Source organism: Nansenia antarctica (assembly GCF_963989245.1).
Source record: "Nansenia antarctica genome assembly, chromosome: 7".
In the NCBI taxonomy this organism is placed as follows: Eukaryota; Metazoa; Chordata; class Actinopteri; order Argentiniformes; family Microstomatidae; genus Nansenia; species Nansenia antarctica.
In genome coordinates, this window is record NC_137677.1 from 45,196,243 (window position 1) to 45,208,511 (window position 12,269).

At 40.1% G+C, this 12,269-nt stretch overlaps 1 protein-coding gene across 1 annotated transcript in view; it reads right to left on the minus strand.

Moving 5' to 3' along the window:
* LOC308162643 (low-density lipoprotein receptor-related protein 1B-like) overlaps window positions 1-12,035 on the minus strand; it is a gene marked incomplete at both ends in the record, with an annotated part of 148,352 nt that extends 136,317 nt beyond the window's left edge. The window contains 2 exons of the mRNA XM_080536787.1: window positions 10,312-10,434; window positions 12,026-12,035. Of these exons, the coding sequence (XP_080392913.1) occupies window positions 10,312-10,434; window positions 12,026-12,035 (133 nt within the window). The remainder of the gene's footprint in view (window positions 1-10,311; window positions 10,435-12,025) is intronic.
* Window positions 12,036-12,269: the final 234 nt, after the last annotated feature.

Here is a 12,269-nt window from a genome sequence, read left to right on the forward strand (position 1 = left end):
CAAAGCGAAAAATTAATCAGGTCTTTTGTGTGTGTGGGGGGGTCCTTTTCATTAACTTAAAATGTGGGGTGGGATATCAGATTCTGGTCCTATTCATATTAATCATTAGTCATATTCCAGTCAACTGCCAAAATAAATCATCAATGTCCTATCCTCTTCCCCATAGTATTTCTTTTTATTAAAAACCATGGCGATATTTACCCACTTTGGAGAGAGAAAGAGAAATCATCTGGGACTGGATAATCCCTCTATTTAATGTGAAATGAAAGCCTCCTGGCTGAAATTTCAGCGGCTATGTTCATTATGATTATCCCTTTCATCAGGGCTGTACCACCGGTATGTGAATTGATGAATTCTAAGAAGAAAATAATTGAGAATCAATCAGTAGGGAGCTCATTGAACTCTTCCTGCTTTCTCCTTTTGATTGTAAATGTGCCAAATGTGCCGATTATTTTGATTGGTGATTGAAGCATCATGCATAGCTTCTCCTGGCCCTTATCTTGTCACTCTGTCCACCCTGTAAAACATCTTAGTTAACAACTGTAGTGACCTGTGCAGACCAGGGGCCAAATCCTAGCCTGTCTTAGTCTTTGAGTTGCATTTCATGTACGAAAGGCGCTATATAAATAAAGCTTTACTTACTAGCTTTACTTATCAATTCACCAGCAGCCACACAAACCCTGAATAACCAGTTTTCTTCTGAAGCTACCTGTATGTACAACTGAAAGACCAGATGCTGATGGAAGTAATGTTAGAGGGCCATTAGGGGACACTTAACCTTCTGGTCTAAGGGTAGCCAAATCCTCCATGGCAGTGGTCAGGGACTCTACTCTGGAAAGGGTGCCATCCTTTGGGTCAGATAGTAAACAGAGGTTCTAACACTCAGTAGTCATTACAAATCCCATGGCAGTTGTGGCAAGAGTAGGGGTGATAACCCCAGTGTTCTGATTAATACCCAAGCTATACCCAAGCTTTGTACCACAGCCACCCTCGCATCCTCAGCTATATCAATTGTCTCTTTCAACCTCTGCTTTTCCCAGGTTGCTGTTGTAAAGAACGTGTAGAACGTACTCTCACTCCTTAGCCAACTCACTTGGTAAAAAAAAAAAGGTTCTCAAGGATGTTTGCTTCTGCACTGTAGGTTTAAGAATGGGTGTGATACATGAGTGTTATATACTGTGTGCTGACTTCAGTTGCAAGGGGTATGGTAAACTTCTCACCTCTCATTCCCCATGTGTGGCATTGTGACTGTCTTCAAGCTTTTAGAGATCACGCTGAGGTATATTTACATTAAGGAAGAGGACATTTGGGGTATGCCATGTTGAGCTTGTATGCCAATAACTTGCGATGAATATCTCACAGCACTGGATAGTAATAAAGGGTGCAACACATGCTGTATCCATGACGACCAGCAGAACATAATCAGTAAACTACTCACAGACTTCCCAAACTGGCCTCAACAACCTGAAAAACTACTCTCTTAAACCCTTTTCTCTCCGTGACATCCAGGTCATTGACATTTGAAATGTTGCAGTCGGCCAGGATGAGCTTCTGCTCTGTATTTGTCTGACCTGGGACAGAGGCAAATTGTTCCGATGGCATAAGAGCTGAGGTTCCATTTTATGGTTTCACGGTCGCCCACCTTGCTTCAGCACATCCCAATATTATTTCACTTCCTCCCTCCTCCACCCATCAGAGAACACCCGAAACAAGCTTTTACAGCTCCACACCCCCGCCCAAGGCAGCAACTGAAGCATCAACTGTGATGGGGGGAAATCTGTAGGTGTCAAGTTGTATCCTGGACACACTGTTGTAGGACTCTTGGATGGAAACTGATCTCAGCAGTTACGTTTGATTGTTTGTTCTTTTTCATTTTAAGGATTAGGGTTAGGGTATATTTTTTTCTATTCTATTAAAAAATATATTGTTTACGACGTCTTAGTGTGGGTGAGACAATGATTCACATCTGCTCACTCGCCTGAAAAATATAATATTCTAACATACTGTATGTTAGGTACAGTATAGTAAAAGCATTGCTTTGCATCATGACTAGTCATCTGTGTTATTTCTGAGTGCCACTGGAATTCAATGTTGATGTCCCTGCGATTTCATCTTCAAATGTCAGCAAGATTAGCTGCAAGTCTTTTTGTCCAGATGCTATGTCATCTCCTAAAGTTACCTTAACATTACAATTATACTTCTTTTCATTAACTATTCACTAACATCTGAGATTCCATTTATATTACAAGAATAACCCAATGCTTGACCAATAAAACTTTTAAGTTTTAAGTTTTGGCAATATTGGCTTTCAGAATGGATAGGTACCAAGACCTATATTGTAATGCACACAAGTCTCAAACCAAACAAAATATTTCAAGCACAGCGGTCCTGCATGATGTATCTTACAAAACCGTTACAATGTGTAAAGCAAATTAGCATCCCTTTGTTCTAAAACAGATAGGAGAACATAATAGCAAGAATGTGTGCAGTATAACCAATATGTCAGCTGCAATCAAGCTCACTGTGCACTCATAACTCACATACATTGACCACATATCCACTGTAAATCACATTAAGAATTCAATTAAACACAATTGTGAAAGAAGAGTAATGTTGTCAGCATGCAATAAAATGAAGCTGTCACTTCAGCGGCCTCCATATATATCTTGGACATGTGAGTGTTAATACATCAAATTCAAAACCACTCACTGTACAATAAAACCGCTATACATCACCCTCCAACACTGGGGACTGGGGCCAAGGCCAATACACAAGAGCTTGCATTTTAGAAACATAACAGAGCAAACACAGAAAAGCCAAATGAATATAATTTACAAAATGATGACATCATTTGTGTTAAGAAATGTTTTCTAGGGCTAATATTATGCAAATGTGTAAATCTAATTGTTATGATGGTGACTTCAAATGAATAATACATATATTCTTGTCAGAAGTTCTACAATCAATCTTTTCTGAAAACAATCATCTGTTAACAATAAATTGTGCAGCATTGTTCTCAATTCTCCAAGCCCATAAAGAAATAATTGGTAAATTGATACCATTGGAACAAATGGTAGGTCAAATGGTGGGTCAAACTAAAGCCAAGGCTGTTTTTAGACATATGGCTCTGTATAGATTGCAGAGTCACAAAACAATGGGAAAAGCTTGAGGTGAAACCAGGGCACTTAGTGGCATAGCACACTAATGCACATACCATGTCATCGCAAGGTTTCTGGTTCGATTCTGACCTTTGACATATATTGCATGTCATCCCTCCTCTCTCTCACCCATCCTTCCTGTGAATATCAGCAGCAATGCCCTGGAAAAACATCTTTTTTAAAGCTTGAGGTGGAGCCATTCATCCAATACATTCAGAATGTTCTGTAAAAAGCAATGTGTGTCACTGCATTTCAATGACAACCGTGGGGTGCACATTTGCACAGAAGTTACCGTAAGTAAGGGGGGTAGGCTACTGTTTACCTCCAAAACATTTGGCTAAAATCCAATAAGATGGGTTTAAACTGTGTTTCTGATCACGACTAACTGTAACACATGGTATTGAAGAATACTTTCTAGTGCAATTTTTCTAACAGTATATTATGAAAACAAAACATGATTGCGGTTCATATATTGATTTATGCTCATCACAGTTAAATCCAGGCCAAGCAACACAAACAACAATGTAATGGTTTATTGGCACTATTATTTTCCCTCAGACTTTTGTCAGCTGTGTTCGTGGAGACTCAAATCTCAGTGTGCTTTGACACCAACTTCTCTGTCGTAGCAGCAGGGGGCTAATGTCGGCTTTAGTACTTAGATGTCACACGATGGTTCCAGGACAGCAGGACTGTCAGGTTATAAAATATGCTCTTTCATAGGGGCTCCAGGTGACAAGCTGGAGATGTTGTCCTTCACCATACACATGCAGGGAGTTAAAAAGAGGAAAAGAGTAGCTGTTAAAGTTCAAACCAGAGATTGTGAGGAGACAAGAAAATATGGTGTGATCCTCCCATTGAATAGTTGTTATGGATAAACCACAAAGGCTACAGAAGTGATACTGGGAATAGGATCTGTGTGCAGCTAAATACATTTTCAAACTATTTCAAATACTCAAAATGTAAACTGCGAATTTGCCCAAATAGCTGTAATTCAGAATGGCAAAAAAGAAATCATAGCAAATGTTATTTCAAGGGCAGAGTGGTTTGTTGAGTTATCTTCAATGACAGGGAAATCATGTGATCATCAAGGATAGTGAAGGTCAAACCTCAAAGTCAAACACAGTAGTTGACAAATACTATATACAATTTATCGGATTGAAGATAAAAATCCCATTGTTGCATTTCTCCAGAATTGAAAGTGAAATAAGACTGAATTTGTTGTTATAATGGTGATACCCCGGTGTCTCCCCATTACATTTCAGTTATATTTGCTGCAACTTTAGGCATATTGTTAAAAATGCATGAATTTGCTTGAACCGCTTTCACACATAAGAGCCTTCCCAGGTAAAGTGTATGTGTGAATGCGATTTACATGGAAATTGTCTCAGGCAATTACCCTGGTCAGGACCATGTGTGATTCCATGGAATTTACCGGGAAGGCTTAGGTGTGAACAGAAGCCTGAATATTGCCTGGTCCGGCAGGTAAAGGGTTACGTATGTCTGACGCAAGACGTTTTCACGTGGAACAATTTAACCAATCACAGCGAGTAGTTTCTCATGTGTCTCATATCTCTTTTGGTTTGCTCTGCTAATGTTATGGAGTTGGCTAGTTAACCCACATCACATCAGCCAAAGTAGTGATGAATATAATTCCACAACTGGATACTACTTTCCAATCATAGTTAGCTAGATTACTTACTTAGCTAGCTTACTTACTTATCAAATGTACATTTTGTGATATAGACACATTACGGAGCAGTGCACACACACACCATCTCCTCCCACAGCTGTCCTGCATCAGCAGGGAGAGAGCCCTGTGCTTACTCAGGCCAGCAATACAGTGTGCGCTGCGCTGTAGCAAGTTCTCCCATACTGTGCTTTTGGACTAATATGTTTATATCAATGGTAATCAAGTGCTTTAGTTGGCGAGTGAACTTGGTGATGGTAAGCATAATATGAGTTGACTCGCTGTTAAATAAATGTGAAAAACATGATGATGAATACATATAAAATGGAGGTATGATATATGGCATATATATATATATATATATATGGTATATGACCGTCTCACGCGCCTGTCTCGTACAAATTCACGTCTACGTTCCAATTCTGCATCCAGTTGAATGTGTGAGTCAAGTAGCTCGTGCAGACCCGGGAATGCCATTGACATGTGTGAAAAGACGCAACCCGGTAATCTTCGGGCATTTAGCTCATGTGTGAACAGCGGAAATCACTGGCGGACCCGGGTTGGGATTCCATGTGATTTACAGGGTAGGGTACTATGTGTGAAAGGGGCTATACTCCACAGCTATTGTATTATTTTTCTTTGCACTCAACCTTTTTTCCACTTGTTTTATAAACATCATCCCAAAGGAAACTAATTTACTCTATTTTTCCCTATATATACATTTATATTAAATGAAATAATATATATTAAATGAAACAATGTTTTTGTTTTTTTAAATGCAACAATTCAATAAAACAACTTGAAATGAGTCAGAAGACCACTATAATGACTGACAACTGTGTCTTAAAAGAATAATCTATGGTTGTCTATGTAAAAGTGAGAAAAATATGTTTTTGAACATTAATAGTATGTATGTCATTGTGCCACATTGCTGCTCCCGAAGGATAGTTAATATCAAAAATACACTTTTCCAAACGCTTCATAAAGAATACTTGACCGCAATATGAAACAAATGTAATGTGGGACAAATTAGACCAAAACTTGCACAAAGTGCACAGTGAACCTTAGGATTCAATTCAGCTTCTCTTTCATCTCCCATTGCATTGCTCACAGTAACAGGCGGCAAAAGAGGTCAATATCAGGCTTCCTCATACTCATGCAGACTCTTCAACTGATCCTGCCTATTACTGGCTGCTATCATGGCAATGGTCTTTAGTGAACTCTTGACAAAGAGCACCTGCCAATTTTGGAAGAAGACAACATTATGCCTTATCAATATGAACAATATACCCTATAGTTGCTATGAAGAGAAAGGAACATGAAAATGCCCAGTGGACACACTCTCTAATTTTCCTTGTAAGGATAATTGCAAAATATTAAATATAATGTATAAAATCTACCCAGCATCACTTTAAATGTTCAGAATGATAAAACATTCATGATGTGAAGCACCATTTATACTGGGTTATGAGAAGATGTCCACTCGTGTGACAGCTGTGACCACTGGATTGACATGAACATGGTGTCACACCAGTGGACTTCTCATTGTAGTTTCTGTAACGGTAGGTTGAATAGGGGATGAAGAGGAGTAGGTAGAGGACTTTTTAAGATATTTGGCATTTTGGAGATATGTTCCATTTTAACTTACCGGGTTCTTCTTCCATTCGTTTTCATAGTTTAACTATTAAAAATAAATACAAATAAAAATAAAAAGTATAATTATTTTGCATTCTAATTTAAAAGGCGTCACACCAGATTTAGAATTTAACAGCTCGACACAAAAGGCAATGCTACAAAAGTGCAATATTTGTATGAATGATAACAAATTCATCCTCTGGCCACACCATCCAGCAATGCTGTGTAAACATGGTGTCCATGTAAATGGATGTTTTAAAATCCCATTACAGTGTCACGCCGTATCGTGCGACCCTTCGTAAACAGTAATACCAGTGGACATTCGTCATGTTTAATAAAAAACCTACCAAAGAATTGTTGTGCATTTTTAAACTTTACACTTTTCATAAGTTCCAATTGTGTTTTGCTCCATGAAAAGCGAATATATATATATTTCACAGTCTGGTTCTCATTCCTTTTTAACTAACATTATTTGAAGTTATTGTATAAGTTATTTTATAGAACTTTTTTCTTAATGTGTTTATCGTTCTGTAAAGCACTATGAATTTGCATTCAGTTGTATGAATGTGCTATATAAATAAATGTGCCTTGCCTTGCCTTGCTTCTTGTTGAGTTATTCAGGTGAGATATTTGACCTCCAGAGTCCACCCACACACACACACCCACACCCACACACACACACACACACACACACACACACACACACGCACACACACACAGGCACTCAAACACACACCCTTCTGCACGCACACACACATGCAAAAACGCCCCTCTGCAATCACACAGAGACACATGTGCGGACGCACATACTCACACACCCACACTCACACACACACACACACACACACACACACACACACACGCACATATGCACGCACGTACATATGCATTCACTCACACACACACACACACACACACACACACACACACACACACACACAAACAATATTTGCTGCTCCCCACAAACAGATGGCCTCAGCCTGGGGAAGTGTATGAGCCCTGCTCCAAATGGGGAGACAGTGCCACTAAATTAAAAGGCTTATTTTCAAAGCCGTCAGCCTCCGAACAAAAACCCTCCCCTCTGGATGTGAAAATGTTTTTCTATCATAAGTGTACAGGATGCTCATGGCAGGTTAAAGACACTGATGGCATTGTGAGCTGAACTCCTGGTGATAATGAGGGCTAAATGACTCAGGGCTGTGTTTGATCCCGGTCACATGGAGGCTTGAGATGTAGGGATGAGGAACTAAACATGAGATCCAATTACCTCTGCTCCAACAGTGGCACTCCAATCACATACTAAATAATGAAGTGACAGAGCTGTCATTACACAACCTGTAAGCATTAACACCTGAGGCACATTTCACCCCTTATCTAGGGGAAGACTATGAGAAAGTCAAGTCATGCACATTACAAGTACATGTAAATACTCAATTAAAACAGTTTATCCGCAAGAAACGTCTGTTTCAAAGTATGCTGTGTATTCCTTGCATGTATACATGTAAATGAGTTGATAGTCAGACCTTTCAAATTCAATGAGTCAACCAGGGCTTGTGTCTTCGCCCCCAGAGAGAGCTCCAAAGGTAAATATTACATAATGCAGAAGGCCTGTCCTTCAGCTTAATAACAAGGTGCAACGCTACATTACCCCCTAAACCTCTGTCCTAGGGTGCCAATTCTCCCAGGGAATGGATACATTTACAATACATTTATTTCAATATGGTACGTGCCAGAGAACGATAGCCTGAAGGAGCTATTTATCACTCAGCATAGCTTTGTCACTGATGGGACCAGGGTGCTTCCTAACTGTCATCATGTTGCAAGTAAAAACATTTGAACACATAGAGGAGAAGAGGGAACCCTCTCTAATATCAGCAGGGTTTAGGAAATGCTGTGAATATGACAGAATCAGGCTCAAATTGGGAAGCTATGATGAGTATTGGATTTACACATGAAGGGGAATGACTACCCTTTTAGACTTCTCAAACTTACATGTTATAATACATTTTACTCTATACATAAATAAGTCATAATTTAAACAGTCATATTCTGTTATTCCTGATGGTGAAAAGGAAAATTCACAGTGAAATCAAATTGCATCACAGGTGGTTTCTCCTCTGGTTCATCCTGGCTCAAATGTCTTAGTGACTGACATTTCATGGAACTATTGCCTCGTCCCCACCTCCCCTCCCCAATTGCACACTGGCGAATAACTCTGGGAACCCCCATGGAGAGATCTCTTTGAAGACTTCTTCTTTCTCTGCCTTTGGGAAAACTGGGATCAACATCTGTGTTGAACGGGTCAAGCCAAATCAGAGTCATCAAACGGCATCTCGGCAACACTCCATGATCACGATTGAAGGCAGCTACTGACCCTTTTACGTTCTGATCTTCTGGGCATGACAATTCAATCAAATTATTCGGTGGGGACTTCATATCCCTCAATATCAAAAACCCCAGAGTCGATTGTAATGGCACCAAGGCAAGTCAAACACTGACTGTATTATAATTGTTTTTTTTATCTAAGGGCATGCACCATACTTGGTCTATAACCCTTAATATTCCCAACTACACAGTGCACACGAACAGCCTATGGCTATAATGCAATTACTATTTAAGTGAGTGAGTGTTATCTGCAAAATGGTGTCCAATAAGAGGATAGTCAGGACACTATGTGGTTTTCATATGCAAGGTAAACGACAACATAACAAATCCCACACACTTACAGTAAAGTGTTTCAAAACAGTAGCCCTAGGATGTTGTGTATCCAAACCCTGCAATGTTTTAACCCTTCATCAGTTCGAGAGTGTCTGCTTTGGGAGCTGCAGAATTGCCACTTTGCTAGCTGTTTTTGGCCATTACAGGAGAGTGGGCTGTTTCCCAGCTCCCCCGATAACCGTTGTCTGTTGTCCAGTCCCTGGGGGGCTATGCCTGAGTGGGTAGACCAGTGCCTCCCTTTAGTCTCAGGGTAATGGAATGCAAGGCTGCACTTCCCCCCGTGCCTTCAGATGTGGTGATTACACTTCCCTGACACGAGAGAGGCAAAGCAGGGAGAAGCCAATGGTGACATGTTTCTCGAAGATGGGGAGGGCAATAGCTCCTTGCAATCACTGCATTTGGCTGGAGAAGGACACCCCCGATAGTCACATTTGCTTGAAATGCTTTAATAAAGTAGCATTACATTTAAATGGTTCTACGTAATAATGCATGTCTAGTGCCTTTATTGATATCCTATATCAATATATACATTACATGTTGGAGAAGAGATGTAGCAATGGTTTAAACCAGATTTAATTGCATTGTTCCTCTGTGTGTAAGGACAAAGCTGATCTAATTCCTTTTTCTATCAATACATAATCCATGATAATGAGCTGTGATCAAACCCCATGATGAATATCCAGAGCTTGTTATCCATGTGCATGGTAAATAAATGGTGCTGACATGATTAATCTAAATGATAATAAAATACTGGGTGGAGAAGAAAACACATGGCTTACTACAACCTGGGATAGATAGCAATGGTTGAGCACAAAATTAAAAGTCATCATTTTAGAAAGAGACCACTGGTGAAAGTGAACACGATCAAGTCTTCTTGACATTGTAAACAGGGCTGCAATACAAGATACTTTATCTACAATTGCAATGTCATCTTTGTCAGATGACACTATCTGCTTCCCAATCTCAAATGGCTGTTGGGATGCAATACCAATCTTCTACAGTCTGGATTTGCAGGTAGAGTGTGTTCAGACAGGCAAGACCACTAAATATGAAATATGAATACGTTGGAGGGATTGGTATGTATGTAGGATGAATGAGTCATGAGTTACTTACATCTGTCTGCCATTTCATCTGAGGCATCTGGACAGTCTGGTTCACCATCACAGAGCCAGCCCTCTGGGACACAGGTCAGCTGGTCGTGGCAGTGAAACTCCCCTACGTCACACAAGATGGGCTCTAGATGGAGTGAGAGAGGGTAGAGAGGGGAGGTGTCATGAAGAAATGAGATGGATGACTGACATGTTTCATTCAAAACATGTAACTGTAGTGCAAGGTCAGGGGCTGTGGCTGTGTGAAGCATGAGGCAGTAGTAACATGGGGTGACTGAAGTGATCGTATTACATGATTAATATTGTTGTCCACCATATGCCATGCGATGGTGATGTACAAGTTGTGGATATGGTCTGCCATTATGCTTCAAACCAATCATTTTGAAAAAACGCTTTTAGTACAAAACACCTGGTTCAATGGACCCAGGCTGGATTTAGCTTGACAACAAATATGAAAGTAACAAGGTAGATAAAAGAAGCAGCACAGAGCCTTAAAGCACACACAAACAAATGTATTTCTGTAGAAAACTCTACACACTTGCTTCTTGTATCCATCTCTTTGCCACCCATTACAATGTGGATATTCCTCTACCATATGGTGTGTATCTTTATTTCAACAGAGTGGAAGCCTGGTCAGCTAAAGACTCTTCAATAGCAAGCATCTGTCAGTATGTTGACATGTTCGCTGCCAGTTGGCTGCCAGAGACTCATTCAGACACAGTGACACATGCATTACTAAAGATTTGACATAGTGACCTACCACTTGAGCTCTTCCATTCCTAAAGGAGAATCAGTAATTTGTTTCAAAGCATAACTCTTCTACACCCAAAGGTACTGCACAGACTCCCCCACACTGTATTTCTCATTTATGTGAGGAGGAAGCAGGTGACGAAGATAGCAGCGTGTGAAAGGATGGTTATAATTCAACGCACCACTGCTCTCTGCCCTGGTGCCCTCGAGCAAATTCACTACCCTGGGATAAATCTGAAAAGGTCAAACATCTCATTTATTTTCCCCCTCTATTCTACAGATGAAATCCAGTGATTTCATTCATTATCTTAGTGGACATAATTACAACTTTTAGATCAGAGAAAAACAGATTTCCTGATACAAAAACATAAAGGTGGGACGACAAGACAATATTGAATATTGACCTTCATATCCCAAAATATGAAAAAGCATTTCCCCAAAAGAATAATCATGAAAATAAGTGACTTCTTCAATACACTGCTTATAATAAGCATTTATATTGCCGTTACCACGTCTCAAAAAGGCGCACAGACACACACACACACACACACACACACACACACACACACACACACACACACACTACTTTGTCTCTATGTAAGGTATATTTTGATACTCGTGTATTTTGATACTCAAACGGTGCTCCGATGTTATTTTCTAGTGGTTCCCAAAAATAAAATACGATTATAGCAAATATGATGATGGCTAGAGTTATTCACCTTTACTGACAAAATAAGGAAGCAAAAGGGTAAGGTGTCAATAAACACAGCTTGGGCTTAGGGTTGAGCGAGGCGTGCTTGGTTTGCAGAAGTCTCAGTGGATGTGGCTCTACCTTTGAAGCTGAATTGATTACCATTGAAAGCAGAGAGAGCTAGTGACTGAGGGGCCATTTCCTCTGCTGGCAGTAGAACCCATGAAAGAGGTGGCCTCTGGACCCAAGAGCAGCCAGGATACCTATTGATGTCTACCTGCTTTCATGCTGGCCTGCCTTGAAAGCAAAGGGCCATATTTGAGTCATTTGGATGACCTCTTATGTCAATATTTCTACCCTTTCAGATACACAAGTCTCTAATCCTTGACTTTGAATGTTTGCTATCACTGCAGCTTCACACTTAGACCGTTTTAGACAAAAAGAAGGAGAAAAACATTACATTCAGGAAAACAAACCTGGCTGTTTATTTCCCCCTCCCCCTCTCAGTTAAAATACCAATC